Genomic DNA, 15,512 nt, shown 5'->3' on the forward strand with positions numbered 1-15,512 from the left:
TGAAGGAGGTGTAAAGTGAAGCAGGAACCGTCCTTGGTGGCTGGGAGAGAATGCAGACACAGGGCGGTTTGGATTTGGGGCCAGGGTGGACCACTATAATTCTGGGATGACCTCAGTGCTGACATGGAAGTCTGTCCTCTTTTCCATCCAGGAAGCTCCCGGGCAGACAGTGCTACCATGAGTCTCCACCCTGTCTCGAGTGTGCACACCACAAATCCCAGGAGATCAATTGAAGGCTTTCAGACTGCACGAGCACTGCAGAGCTATCAATGGAGCTAACGAAATGAAGAGCCCTGTGAGACTGTTTACAACTTGAATAGAGGATAAAATTAAAATGCAACTGAAAGCTCCTCTCCAATGAAGTGCTGACTCCCAAGATCTGTGAAGATGAATGGCTGCCTTCCGAGGGGTGACATAGAGACGCCTTTGAGCAAGCTGAGTGTACAGAAGCAGGTTCTTGCCACCCGGGGTGCTGCTCCCTTCTGCCTGTACTTCCTGCCCTTATCTTACCTTTTTCACCCCAAAGTCTCCAGTCCCCAGTTCATCTCTCTCTAATCCCAGCTTTAGAGAGAAAACCAAAGATTCATTCTGTTCTCCTTTCTTGTCATGCTATAAATTCTAACACGATATAAGGGGAAAGAGGGGAGAACTTCTGAGTAGGAGTCAGAGGTAAAGAACTGGATGATGCCTAGGGCTCGGGGTGGCAGGCAATGGCAATACTATTTATACTGTGTGGCTTTCTGCTTTGTATTTGTAGAGGCTGCCTTTGTTCATGTGGCTTTAAGAAATCAATTTCTTTTTTTTTGGCAGCTGGCCAGTAACAGGGATCAAACCCTGGACCTTGGTGCCATCAGCATAACGTTCTAACCAACTGAGTGCACCAGCCGGCAAGACACAAACTTCTTTACTGTGTCTCAGAACTGTTCCGAAAAGGAAACACCTATCTATAACAGTGTCACCTGGAGGCAGATTCGCATGTTCTCCAGCTTATTTGCTGGAATAAGCCAACCATTTGGCCATCAACTTTTGACATCCTTTTCTTTGGCCTTAGTAGTATTTAGTTTTACAGAGAATTGGTGATTATGATAATGTGACAGGATGACACATATATCTTAAAAGATTCACTAACAACTGAAGCTTGTTGGGCAGTCCTTTAAAAAAATGTGTGTGTGTGTGTGTGTGTGTGTGTGTGTGTGTGTGTGTGTGTATAGGTTTTAAAAGTAGCTTGTGGGGCCAAGCCCGTGGCGCACTTGGGAGAGTGTGGCGCTGGGAGCGCAGCAGCGCTCCCGCCGCGGGTTCGGATCCTATATAGGGATGACCGGTGCGCTCACAGCGCTCACTGGCTGAGCACGGTGCGGCCGGTCTCAAAAAGGACAAAAAACAAAAAACAAAAAAAACAACAACAACAAAAAAAGTAGCTTGTGTTTTCAATTCAAAATCCAAATGCACCCAAGACACAGAGGGTAAATTCTTGCTAAGGTTTTAGATTTCTCCTCTGTCATCTAACTTTGAGGGGAGGCCTCTGTGGGGGTTATCATGCCAAACAATCACTCTGGATATGATAAAAACGTCAAGGTTGCTCCTAGGAGCCTGAACATCAATACAAATGGTCTCACGTCTCGAACTCGGAGGTCCTTGATGAAGAAGTAAATCAGTAATTACATGGATGTGGGCTGAACTCCTTTTCCAAATGATGAGAAACTATAAATTCAGTTCTTTAGTTTAATTTCTAATAACAAATATACAGGTAATTAAAATCAGGAAGGCAATTTGGTAAATTCATGACTTCTTGCCTTTGAATCACTTAATTTCATCAAATTTATTTTTAAACACATTCATTTCATGAGAAAAAAATAATAGGTGCTTGGACAACACTTAAGCTCCCCAAACCTTAAAAACAACTAATTTATGAAATTTGCTAGAGCTGATAGATATTTAAATATATTTGGAAAACTTATTTTACTGGAAGTCTCTGCCATTGAGATGGGTCTCAGGTGTCAATTTTTATCTTAGGTTGATTATACACACACTTCTGTATGGCGCCATGAGAAACTCACCATATTAACTTGCCCAGACATCCCTATTTCTTTGTAGGTCACAGAGGTGACCATTAGCAGGCCAAACATTCACTGGTTCAGGAATACACACTGATGAAGATGTGGGTGGGACTGAGTATGAATCATCTTGCTATGAAACACAACCCAAGGAGTCTTCTGAAAAACTGTTATGTGAAATAAAATCACGGACAAATCCCTGAAAACACAAAGGACATCTGACTACATGGCTCTTTACATGGATGGGATGCTCAGGAAATTTGGAATACCTAGGGAGGGAGCACACTTCATAAAATATGTCCCCTGCCTCAGCAGACGTAGGATGTCTGAGTTACAAAGTCAAGGTGTTTTTCTAGAACAAGATTCTACCCAGTAGATATAAGCTGACCACCACCCAGCCAAGCTGTGCTGTAGGTAAGAACTGCTGCATTTATCAAATGCTTCTAACAAACACCCATTCTATTAGCTTCAACTTCCCAGAGGTGAAGAGACTTGTGTAACAATGCTGGTGACACAGTGTCACCTGGCTGTATCCGATATGATGGGGCCGTCTCAACCCTCAAAGAGGATTTGCTGGTGCTTCTTACCTTAAAGGACTGCACAAAGGTCCAAAGTAAAATACGTATGGTGTACCCCTGACGCAGAAGCTTTATGAGGCGGGCAGCTCGGAAGAGCTTCAGAAAACTCATATTGAAGCCGCTGGTGTTCACCAGCTGGTGGGCCAAAAGGAAGCACATAATTAGTGACATCATGTTCACTTAGAAAAATCTAAGCCCTAGTATTTGCATACTTATCCCTCAATTCAGATCATACCACTGGACACGGTCTCTTTGTTTCTTTGTGAACCACCACTCCATCTCATGAGCCAGCCAGTGAAGTCCACCTCTCTAAGCCTTCCCAGGCCTGCGCTCTACTCCCAGGTAGAATGGGGACGAATGCCCTGCACACGTTAGACAGAACTGGCCTGCCCAGTTTTCTACCAAGTGCTCTGAGGTCTGGACTTAGAAGCCAAAAAGAGCAGATCCAGGAATCCCTCCAGCACATGATAGCCCTCCAATATACAAAGAGTTAAAATGAGCTTTATGAGTCTTCTTCGGGATGAACAAATCTGGGGAAACAATTCAGGTCTATGAACTGAGGGCAAAGATAGTTTGCCTCTTCTGAGAATCTAGCAGAACACTGTGCACACTAGCCCTCTTCTGACACCCTCCGTGCCTCTCACCCCATTAGATGTCTGCTGTTGGAGTCATGTAAATCAAAGGAAACCTTCCATGAGCTCCAGTGCCACTCTACAGTGTGTACTCTCTGGCTACTGCTCAAGAGTGAGGCAGTGAACTCCCGATACTTAGTGGGATGCACATTTGGTTTGGTGGGTTAAAAATGGACTGAATGTGAAGAGGATTTTTTTAATGCTACCCAGGGCCAAGCCTAAAGGCAAGGATCTTATGGGCCGCTCACCTTGCTGTCTGTCAGGATGATTTCTGTGATACTGCCAATCACGGTGATGAAGTCAAAGATATTCCAGGTGTCTCGGAAATAGTTCTGCCAGGTAAATTCAGTCATAGGAACACCAGAAAAAGGAAAAGAAAGGAAGAAACAAGAAAGAAAAAAAAAAAAAAGAGGAGAGAAGACATCGTTCATAACTTTGTCACTTGGAATTAAAACTTGTCAATTCACACACAAGTTCACTCTAACTTTGGCTTCAGTTTCCTATTTCTAACCAGAAATGCTGCGTCTCTTTTACTAACTTGGGAATTTCTCATTTGGAAAGGAGTTTTCATCACTATTTAAAGACCTCAGGTTTGAAACTATCATTAAAAACTCATAGATAAGAAAGTTTAAAAAAAAATTTTAGCAAATATTTATTGTTAAGCCACTTCATTGAGGTATGACTGACAAAAAGCTGTACATATTAATTAATGTGTCTTGAGAAGTTAGGGATGAGTATATACCTGTAAAACCGTCACTGCCGTCATATAACTATAGCTTTTAAATTGCCGATATGGCATCCAGTGACCCTACAAAAATACAGTGTGACTTGCAACTATCCATGAAAGTCACACGAGTCACAAGTGACTAAAGGTCACAGACATGCCAAAAATCTCCTAACTCCGTTGATCCTTTTCAAACCAACTATTGATTGGCAATAAGATAAATAGACTTCATCTTTCCCCCTTTCACTGCTCTGTTACACTTTTTCAGGAGGTTTAAATAAGTAAAATACAAGGAAGCAGTAATAAAATGAGTGGGTTGAAGGAGATGGGGGAGATAAAAGGATTTGGAAAATCGACAACCAGAGAGCACTTCACTTAATAGGACAGAGCAGACTATGCTTCCATCTCCTAGGCTCAGGTGAATACAGACCTTGCACTATGTTCCTTAAAAAACAAACAAAAAACATAACACTTGGGTGTCCAATAAAGTCACTTGCCTGGCCCTGTGAGGCACTTCGCATAGAGACTGGCAGAGCACTGTAGAAGTGTACCTCCTCCCAGCCTCACCCCTAGCATCACTGAACCCCTACCCTCTGTGCCAGATGCTTGGCATTCTCTCAACTCATTTATTCCTCTCACAGACTCTATAGGTAGCTCATGATAAATACCCATGTTCATAAGTATTGAGTGGAAGGGTTGGCAAGAGGAGGGGGAAACGATGTGCAATAGAGAGAGAAAAGGCGATGCAGAGAGAGAAGTTGCATTCAATGAGCATTACTTGGAAACAGGCACTTCATTTACATTACCTAATTGAATACACACAGCAAAGTAACTAAGGCTATGAAGTAGCGGTGGTTATCCTCATTTTATGCATGATTAAACTGAGGTTTAGAGAGGTCTGATTCCAAAGCCACATGCACCTACAGGGCATACAGAGAAACTGAAGCACACAGCTTCATAAACTCCCTTTCTGGTAGGATACTTGGTCCATCAGTTGTGGGGCCAAGTTGAACCTCTGAATTCCTCAATTCTAAGGCTCTCCTATCGCCCAGCCTGGGGTGAACAGCCTAACTCTTGGTGCATGGATCTAGGTCTCAGAGGACCAGAAGTCCTGGATTCCAGCTGAGGATGCTTCACAATACAATGTAGTACCGAGTAGCAAAGTGTAGGATATGGACTAGAATAGCACTGTATAGTAGAGACTTTATTATGAGCTTTGAAGTCAGATAGACAAGGATCTGAATCCTGGCTCTGCCTTTTACTAACCTTCGGCAAGGTATTCAACCTGAGCTCCAGCTCATTCATAAAAGAAGAAAATAATAATGTCTATCTAATATAGTTATTATAAAGACAAAATAAATATGTGAAGCATTTGGAACTTAGTAGTCAACTAATGGATATACTTCTTCCCCTTTCTTTTTCCTTTTCTCTTCCCTTTTTATTTTCACTCTGCTTTCCAATTCTACTGCCTTTTACTAAGTGATCCTTAAAAATCTAAGCAATTTTTCTAAACTTCAATTTCTTCATTTAAATAATAATAATAATAATAATAATGGCAATTATGATAATGATTATATCCACGATGCCTATTTCAAAGTCATTGAGAAGATCTGTCACAATAGCATATATTGGGGTATTCTCAAAACCTAGAGTGAAATGTCCATGTAAGGACTTATCAGGACAAGTGGTGCCTTTTTTAGTGTGAAAATGCCTCCAGACCTTGAATGAAAGCATTGGGGTGAGGGTGGGAAAAAGGCAGGCTCCAGGGCCGAATCATCTAGTTAAAGCCTGTAAATATGTATTCAGCATTCACCATAGTTAGAAATATAATTGGGGATTTAAGTCACAGACAATGTCAATACCACATGCAAATAATCAAGATGCATAAAAAAGCTTTCCCTGTTGTGGCGCTGGCTTCAACCTCTCTCTCAGTTCACTCTGCTCAGGGCTAGACTGTATTATAAAGGCATCTTTGTTGGTGGTAGTTTCTTTTTACTTTTTATTTCCCCAAGTCTCAAAACATTCCAAAGGAAGTCAAACAAACCACAATGCAGCCACCTGCAATGGGCTCCCTTCAACTCTCCACCCAAAACAATCAAATAAATGGCTTTTCAAAGAACCATTAGGAGACCAAAAGCAACCCCCACAATCAACACTCACAATTACCAAACCCAGCCCAGAGTCCTTGTTAAAGCTGCCACCAGACACACGCTTATTCAGATAATAAGCAAAGTTTTTCTTCTTGCAGGGGGAGCCTTATACATATATAATTTGAAATCGCAGCTCAAATAAGTGTGAAACAGCTGTCAAGTGGGCTTATTTGCATCCCACTGAACTCACTGCGCACACTGAAGCAAGGACGGGAGGTGGTAAAGGGGGTTATTTTGTTTATAGGACACTGAAGCAAAGGGCTAGGTTTTCTTAACACTCTTGAGAGCAGATGTAAGAATTTGTCAAACAATTATAATTAGCAGTTGAACAGAAGTAAAAGGAGAGCTCGAGCCAGAAAAATATATTCCCAACCCTCCCCAAACCCAATTCCAGAATCCTCCCTCCACCCACACACAACTCTTAAACGTCATTGACCTTTGTAAGCATAAGCAATAAACATTACATGTAATAATAAACATTAATGTTCGTTGGCAGAAATTACTCTTCATGTTACTAATGGAAGACTAATAGGTAAAATCTATTATTTGCTGTGTTTAATTCTAAGAGGGACAGATATTTTCCTGTTTGAGTTATAACATTTTTATATCTTTTACCAGTAAATAAGCACTCAATGTTTATTCATCCAATCTCTGTTTTTCTCCTTTATGTACCCATAAATCACAGTTCGAGTAAAATGCAGGGGTCCCCCATGGACTGCGGAAAGAACGTGACTGCAGCAGGGCTGGTGGCTAGGAGAGTCTAGAGATGGGGACGTGGCTTCCTTTGCTCTCCTCCTAACCCTCTCACACAGCATCTCGTCTCTATGGCAGTTTAGTGCGCAGTCAAAACTAGCCCATAATTAGGTGGGCAGGTGTGTGCACCATTTCTGGAATAGTGGTAACCACCTACTTTCCAACAAAGGCTGGGAATGCACCCAAAAGGAAGAGATGACAAGCCTGATGCTGGGACATACCAGGAAGCCAAAAGCGATGATCTTTAGGACGCATTCCAGGGAAAACACCATGGTGAAGGCGATGTTCAGGTACTTTAGGGCCAGTTCATAGGTACAAGGAGCAGAGTAGTACTGCCGGGAAGAGAAAAGAGAGGAGGAGAATCAAAGCCTCAGGGTGAAAGGGGTAATGCATGTCACCGGGGCTGGCCACCTCTCGATCCTGCCCTGTGGGACATTCTGATAGATGGACATCGAATGCTGGGGAGGAGAACTACATATCCTGCATAGCAAACAAAGCAAAGCAAAGGAAAACACAGACCGAGATCACACCCACACGGCTTAACAGCCAAACAGCCAGCCTTCCTGGAGATGAAGGTGGGCTGGGCAGAAGCCTTTCCTCAAGTCAGTTACTTTCTCATTTAGTGTTAAATAGGAATAGGACTGAGCATCTCCTAATGCTTAGCCCCCATGACCATCTCTGTCTCCTGACATTTCCACCCTTGTCTGAAGCTGACTCTCATCACCATGGAAGCTCCTGGATTGCTATTCTCTGTTCTCACCATATTTGGCCCACTGCACCCCCAAAGTCCCAGAGGCTGTGCTGCTGAACAAGATAAGATCAAAAAGAGAGTCCACGATGGAAAAGTAGGAAAAGAGGCAACAGACTGGTATGTGGGAGTGTCTCTCTGCCCAGGGTTTTGGTGATGTACGTGTGCACAATTGCTCTGGGAGGGAATAGTCACTAGGGTCAGCTGGTTCTCGTGCCTCCTGCGACTCCTGTCACCCTCCTCTCACCTTCATCATCAGCACAACGGTGTTCAAGGCGATCATGGCCATGATGGTGTACTCAAAAGACGGAGACACCACAAAGTGCCACACGCGGTACTGGAAGGTGTGCCTGTTCTGCGGCATGTAGCGGGTGAGAGGCTTGGCGCTGATGGCGAAGTCGATGCACGCCCTCTGCAGGAAAGTCACAGTTATTAGTCCAGGCTCAAATCCCCTAAACCTTGCACAGTGGTGGGCTCTCTCTGTTCGATGGTTAGAAGGGGACGGTGTATGGAAAAAAGGGCAGGGCTAGACGGCAAGAAGGGAAAAAGACAACAGGGATCATCCGGACAAAACTACAGGCAAGATGTCACCTTAAATAGAGCTGGAGGCATTCTGCCACATGGGGTGAGGACTTATGGTTATTAATAAAGTCTTTTTACACAGCATGTGGCTGAGATATCGGATGCCCTTAGTCAGAAAAGGCAGTAAAGCTCCATCTGCCCATGCACTCCTATAGCAATGAAATGCATTTCTCCTACAGTCCCTCACCATTTCTAGTTCCGTTCCATTGTAAAGAGACTACTGAAACCTGACAATGTGCCAGAACTATGCTTGTTGCTGAAAAATTGGTGATAAGAAAAACTCTCAGCCCTTATGGCAAATATACACCATGGAGGGTCACACTCAGGTGGGCAGATGTCTTAACGTTATAACTGCGGCGTGCACCTTTGCCTTCTAGATGACGCACATGTAGAGACTGCACCTTAGACACCTCAGGCACCTGCCACTTCTCTGTGCCTCACACCTGGGCTTTAAACAGAGCAGTGCACAGAAAATGTTTATTAATGACTGAATCATTAACTTTCCCATCTTCTCTCTATAATTCTTAATAAAGTTAAGAAAATGCAGTCTTCCTTCCTAACACTGCTGGTCCGAGAGTCTTTTCTGGAGCCCCTGCTGTCCTCTGCTCCAGACCACGCTCAGTTACCTCGTTCTTCTCCAGGCTGCACTCCTCCATCATCTTGTCCCCTTGCTCTTGGAAGGTGATTATGATGAGAGCCACAAAGATATTGACAAAGAAGAAAGGGAAGACCACAAAGTAGACCACGTAAAAGATGGACATCTCCATGCGGTTGCTGCGGCTTGGGCCTCGGTCTTCCTCTGTCACATCTACAGAATGCTGCAAAACTCTGTGGGGACAGAATGAGGAGGCACAGAGGGTGGATGAGTCTTGGTTTCATTAGGACATGTGCCACTTATTATGGTTCTTTATCTGACTTCCTTGACTTTGCAGATCCTCCATTTTTTGGATCCATAACCCACTTGGTGAAGATACACTGGCACCCAGTCCACTGTTCTTTCTAGCTCCTGTTCCACCATGCATCCAACTCCTAAGCAACAGAGTGACCTCATTTTATAGTGGGTTGTCATGTTCGATACCAAGTGACTCCTGGATTTCCATTTGACATTTTGCTGCCAACTAGAGTATGCTGCCACCAGAAAGTGGTGTCTTAGTTATTTTCAAGTTTCTGAGAAATGAGCCTTCAGCTAAGGGCAGCATAAGAACCTGCATTCTGTTGTCTGCTTCATAAAAATTACGATCACAGAAAGTGACTCTGAGTTCTGACAGCTCATCTTTAACACTTAGACCTCATACTATCAGGTGCAGAGCCAACCTGGAGGATAAATCTGTCTAAAACAGCCCTCAGGGACTCTCCTAAGGGATAGAGAGCTGTTCACAACCCATTTGTTCTACAGGAGTCAGGTGGCTCCACTCAACTCCTCAACAATCCGTTAAAACATTGAGTGTTTCAAATACTTCCCTGACTCATTCCCCTCTGCATTTTTGCCTTAAGGATTTTCATCCTTCCTCTCTCCTGCCTGTCTCACTTACTGTACCACTTACTCTCCCTGGTATAATAACAAAGGGTTAGTCTTGTTCATCGTGAATTCACTTCTCAAGGCAAGCACGTGGTTCTATCCCAGCTCACAGGCATGTGCCAGCTCAAAGCCATCACTCACTGAGGCCATCCTTCCCCTGTGGAGACGGTGAAGAGGGTCAGCAGGGCCCAGATGATGTTGTCATAGTGGAACTCATGGCGCTTCCATTCCCGGCCCTTCACCTCCATCTTGTTCTTCTCATGATCTACATAGTTGCCTCTAAAACCAGAGTAGAGATGAAATAGGGCCTCTAGGCTGTAGCTCATGGAAGAGTCAAGAAATTCTACAAACTTCAGTAATGTGGGGTAATTAATGATCACCATACAAATGCAAGGAAGAAGGAATTTTATTAAAGGCAGGTATTGCCATGGAATAAAAAGAGAGATTTGGTGCCCAGTAGACGTGGAATTAAATCCTAACCCTTCACCAGTTGCTACATAGCCTTCAGCAACTTGCTTAAACTTTCTGAGTCTCAGCTCTCACATCTACAATATGCAAATAAAACCCTTCTCAATAGGTCCTTATAAGGATTTAGAATGAAAAACTGAATGTAGAATGTCTTGTACCATGTCTGTCACAAAAGAGGTGCTCAATAAAAGTTTACCAATTTCCTTTTGCCCTGTTAAAAGAGAAATGGAGATAGGTAGGAGGGAAAGGCGAAAGAGCAGAGCTGGGGAAGGTGGAGCGGGACTCACGGGGACGCGCTACAGCAAAAATGAGTGGTATGTGCCAGCGGCACTTACATGCATTCCTTCTCTGTGTCCTTGGAACTGTCAGTGCAATAAAAGAACTTTCCCTTGAAGAGCTGAACTGCGATGACAGCAAAGATGAACATGAAGAGCTTGTAGACAATGAGTATGTTGAAGACATTCTTCAAGGAGGTCACCACACAGTCAAAGACAGCCTGTAGACAGAAGTGAAGAGCCCTGGTGTGTGAGCTCTGTGACGGCCTGTGCATCTGCCTAGAGCTGAGCTGGAGCCATACCACCACTACCCAGCCCCATTGAGAAGGTGCCCCAGGAGATATCACCCTAAGAGGTGACACTCATGGCCTTAACAGCTGGTTTTCAAGCTGGTCATGACTGTAAGGACCTACCACCTGGGAAGAAAACACATGCTCTAAATCTAAATCTGAATGTAAACCCAAAGTAGCAGAAACACAGGTGACATCAAGCAGTGAAGGGGGTCCTTTGTGAGATCCTGGGAGGGGTCTCCACTTAGTGTGAAGCTTAGAAACTTAGAGCTGAAAGGGATCTTTGAGATCACTGAGCCCATTTTAGCCATTAAATAGCTTGTCCCTAACCTTACATCTATTTGATTTATATACTGATTATGTATTGCTTTCTCTTTATCTTTCTATTTTAAAAATATTTTATTTATTTTAGGAGGGCTGTTCAGTACACAGATCAAACCCCAGACTTTCGAGTTATCAACATCATGCTCTAACCAACTGAGCTAACCAACCAGTCCTTCTCTTTACACCTCTCTAAATGGATCAGGGGGTGATAGTATACTATCACCTTTGTTAATTTCAATAACATTTTGTAATAAGTTCATACTTTTGCTTGGATCATGTTCAGCACTTCACGTAAACGTTTTCTAGTTTAAGGCTGGCTGTATTTGGGATGAAGATCAACAGAGGTGATGTGGGAAGGACTCTCTTTTAGAGACAGAGAGACCAGATGGACAAAACCAGGGACTTATACTTCAGTCAAAAGGCAACGAATCTCCAGAGACCTTCATTCTAGGCCCTAAGCCGTGAGGAGTTACACAGGAATTCGACACATTTCATGCCATTTCTAGGTTATTTTCTAGGTTTTTAGGTTTAAGTCACTGGAGAGTCTAGCCCCACAGTGGCGCCGCATTTGTGCAGCTTCTCTGCAGCGCTGGGTGAAGCATCTAATTAGTTCAACACTGCGGGGAATGTGAGTGACAATCAGAGCCACCTACATCTCCCTCAGGTTATTGAGCGGCAGAGACAGGAACCAGCACTTTCCAATTTAATGGAATTAACCAAGGGTTGGGTCGCCTTCTCCAGCCAGTTAACTAATCTCATCCAGTTGTGTGCACTCTCCTCAGGACCCACCGGAGCCTGTGCTGCCACTAACACAGTGGTTAGAGCCCCAGGCAGCCCTGGGCGGGGTAGAAAGAAAGGAGTATTCATGGGGGCTGGCCCAGGCGTTGTGCTGGCCCATTATCAGGTGGGAGGAAGTTGAGGAAAGGCTGTCACCATGGGAAGTACCTCCTCAAGAGGGGAAGGCAGGGGCCAGGGAACAAGGCAGTCAGCGCCAAGTCATGCCCCGTTGGGGCATGGGTGTCCTGTCTTTGGGAGTCCATGTAGTGGGCCAGGCCCTGGGCTCTGAGAAGAAGCCACATCTGAAAGGCCAGTTCAGGGCTTTTCAGAAATGACTTTCCTTCTGTCACCAGCTTTGGATATACCTAGTCTGTTTTGCCTCCTGTTTGCAGAGACAGAGAGCCAAAAGGGAAGCAGTGCTCTGAGATCAACAGGGGCTGGGGGTGGCTGGGGAGTATCAGAGGTTATGAGATCCCAACAGGAAATGGGGAGCAGGGGAGAGTCAAGTTCTCAAGACCCCTCCCTCAGCTTTGTCCTCTGCAGCAGGCTCGGGAGAGCAGGCCCAGCCTACCAGAGGAACTGTTGGGTTTTGTTTTGTTTTGTTTTTAACGGAGATTACTCATGTCAGTACATTCTATCCAATCACAGATGTGGGAGCTACAAAGTGTCTCCATTTTCTAGTTGGCAGAAAAATCAAAGAATAAGTGATTTGCCTGGGGTCATATAGCTTTTAAGTTCCAGAGCCGAGCCTGGCACTCAAGTGGGTTCAATGCTCACAGGGGTTCTCAAATTGTGCTGTAGTAAGAGTCATCCGGGAAGCCCATTTAGAAGCCACATTCCAAGCCCCTTCCCTGAGAGTCTGGCTCTGTTGTGCTGAGGTGGCCCAGGAATCTGGGTTTTAAGCAGCATGCAGGTCACCTATGACCACACTTTAAGAAGTGCTGCACTATTCCACGCAACTCTGCAGGTGGATCACTCAGTCTGCTTCCTGGGAAGCATTCCAGTGTAGACCCTGAGGAAGGGCTCGGCCCTGGTTTTGAGGCTCTTTCACTGGCAGTGGCTGGTTCTCACACACACGAATTCAGAAAGGAAGAACTTTTCTCCCGTGGAGTCTCAGCTTCCATTCACAGTGATGTATGTGGGGGTGGAGGGGAGGCGGGTTTGACAGGCGAGCAAACTGGACTTGAACAGTGAAGCACACCCTGAGAGGCAGGAAGGTTCATGGAAGGTGCAGCCCTAGGAGGGTGTAGCAGGGAGGGCACTGGACAGGGAGGCATCTGGATAAGATACCAGTTAAAGCTCAGGTCCTGGCAATAGGAGGAATGTGATTCATGTTAGCTCACTTCCCCATCTCTTCTCTGCTTCCACCAAAAATGGACTGTGTGGCCTTGGGCAAGTTACTGACCTATCTGTGCCTCAAAATTATGAAAGATAAGGTCAAGAAGATCCTTTCCTCCTCTAGAATTATGGGAAAAGAAAATATCCCAGGTTATGTGGCCTGACCTAGTGTGCAGACCACAACACATACAGAAGGCTCCTGCTGCTTCCATTTGCTGTTCTGGGTCCACCTTAATGACATAGGAGGCTACAGGACAAAGCCACACCAGACAGCATAAGATACCCCCTGGGTATGACTCAAGAGGCAAAAGCCCCCTTATAGTTTCTTGGGTTGTTCGTTATTTTCCTTTGAAACTGAGACCCTTACCTCAGGCAGAGGAAAAGCACCTCAATCCCTGTGTGAGAAAAAGAAATATTCCCAGAACAAATTCTCCAAAAGCAGCCCAGCCATAGCTAAAGACAGAAGACAGGAGAAGGGCAGTTGGTGGGAACGAATCTAAAGATGTTACCTTGAGCTTGGGCAAGCGCTTGATGGTTTTGAGTGGCCTCAGAACTCGGAGCACCCGCAGGGACTTGATGGTCTTGATGTCCCGTCCCTTGTTGGTTCTGCAGGGGATAGGCCCCCGGGAATCATTTGGACAGGGGGAGAAATAAAAGCAACATTCACACTACTGCATTAATAACAAAGGGCAAAAAGGGAGAGATGTAGGCAAAAGGCCAGAAATTGGGTCAGAGTAGACTTAGGGAAGATCCACCAAAAATGTTTCAGGAATATCCTCAAATCACTCCCCAGTGTGCATATGCGCACGCACGCCCACACGTGCACACACACACCCATGTACACTCCCACAGGACACACATGCACACAGAGGCATCCATGCACATATATTAATAATCACTTCCTCTCCCAGTCTATGCTGCTTATTATCACACTGGCCAAACGAAAAAAGAAGACACATCGACTAGGGAACATGAGCGAGTGATAGCCCACTTTGGATCCCCACTGTGCCTAGTCCAGTGCTTTTCCAGCAGTAGGTTCTCAAATGCTATTTGTTGAACTGAACAGGAACCCACAATTAAGAGCTAGTCTCATCAGGGGACTTGATTTGGTCTAAGTTTGTCACCTCTGCACAGTCCATAGTGTAGGGGAGAGCAGGGTAAGGAAGGGGGTGGGGGACATGACACCCCACTGTGGCCGGCTGCCTGTTCCAGAAGGCATGTCATGTAGACTTCTCGCCAGGACCTTGGCTCACACCCCAATTATCTCTGTGTGGCTGGCTCTTCCCGCAGTCCCTTGTATTTCAGACTCTCTGCACCTAGCACAGGCTGCTGAGAGTCCCTCAGCTGGAGACGGCCCAGTCCCTGCCTCCCTCTTTGGCCTCTTGTAAATGCTTGCTCCTAACAGAGAACATATACCTCTTCTTATCTTTAGGAACGAAATGAATAAATCAACTTGCATTTCTCTTTCCTCCCTGCTCATCCCCTGAGATGTTTGTGTCCAATTCAAAAATTGCGATTTGTAAAACATGAAGATGGTAGGGAATGAGACTCTAAATAGTGAGGTCAGGGTCTGGTTCTTTTCTCACATTGGCCCACATTATTACCATGATGCCAGCAATCCTAGGAAATGGAATCCAGACCATCAGGTGGGGACGACACAGGCTTCTGCCTGCCTTTAACCCTGCCATGTCCACCCCCACAGAGAGGTGAAAGTCCATCTATTCTTTCACAGAAGGCCAGGTGGAAAGACACTTAATCTAACCCAAGGAATGCTGACTTTGCCTAGAATGTTACTTTTAAGACTCCCTTAGTAGTCATAGGCCATGACCTACAACTCACTTTTATTTAACCCTAACTCTGAATATAAATCCAAAAGTACTGCATTGATATGGTCTTTTACATCCAGGGGCTTTGGTACATTTCATAAATGATTTTACTGTATTAGGCTCATCTATGTACATATCTAACAGAGGCAATATATAAGCCAGATACTTACCCAAACCAATAAGAATGATCATTTCCTAAGGCTTAGAGACTCCTAATTTTTAATCTCTTGGATATCAGTGAAAATTCACCACTCATGTAAACTCACCTCTCCTTTCGCAATGAGTCAGCTCCTCCCCTCCCAACCATGCTTTCTCCCTCCTCCAACCCAATACCCCTATCTTTTACTTCAAAGAAAATCAAATATATTTACCCCAAAGCGTTCCTATGGAGGTCCAATCAGAAAGCAGTCCAAAAAAAGGGGGGTGGGGAGCAGTATAGAGAGAAGAAAGAAAATCAGAAAACTTCATGGAGAA

The 15,512-nt window shown here is 44.8% G+C and overlaps 1 protein-coding gene across 4 annotated transcripts in view; it reads right to left on the bottom strand.

Annotated features, from left to right (window-relative positions):
* Window positions 1-15,512, bottom strand: part of CACNA1E (calcium channel, voltage-dependent, R type, alpha 1E subunit) — a 344,242-nt gene that overhangs the window by 30,664 nt on the left and 298,066 nt on the right. For all 4 annotated transcript variants that reach the window (XM_008567380.1, XM_008567379.1, XM_008567378.1 and 1 more), the window contains 9 exons: window positions 15,410-15,421; window positions 13,722-13,818; window positions 10,544-10,704; window positions 9,882-10,019; window positions 8,848-9,049; window positions 7,887-8,051; window positions 7,113-7,223; window positions 3,513-3,596; window positions 2,642-2,767 (listed from right to left, as the gene is read on the bottom strand). In XM_008567380.1, coding sequence (XP_008565602.1) covers window positions 2,642-2,767; window positions 3,513-3,596; window positions 7,113-7,223; window positions 7,887-8,051; window positions 8,848-9,049; window positions 9,882-10,019; window positions 10,544-10,704; window positions 13,722-13,818; window positions 15,410-15,421 — 1,096 coding nt within the window. The remainder of the gene's footprint in view (window positions 1-2,641; window positions 2,768-3,512; window positions 3,597-7,112; window positions 7,224-7,886; window positions 8,052-8,847; window positions 9,050-9,881; window positions 10,020-10,543; window positions 10,705-13,721; window positions 13,819-15,409; window positions 15,422-15,512) is intronic.

The sequence above is a fragment of the Galeopterus variegatus genome, unplaced genomic scaffold (assembly GCF_000696425.1).
Source record: "Galeopterus variegatus unplaced genomic scaffold, G_variegatus-3.0.2 Scaffold314, whole genome shotgun sequence".
Lineage (NCBI taxonomy): Eukaryota > Metazoa > Chordata > Mammalia > Dermoptera > Cynocephalidae > Galeopterus > Galeopterus variegatus.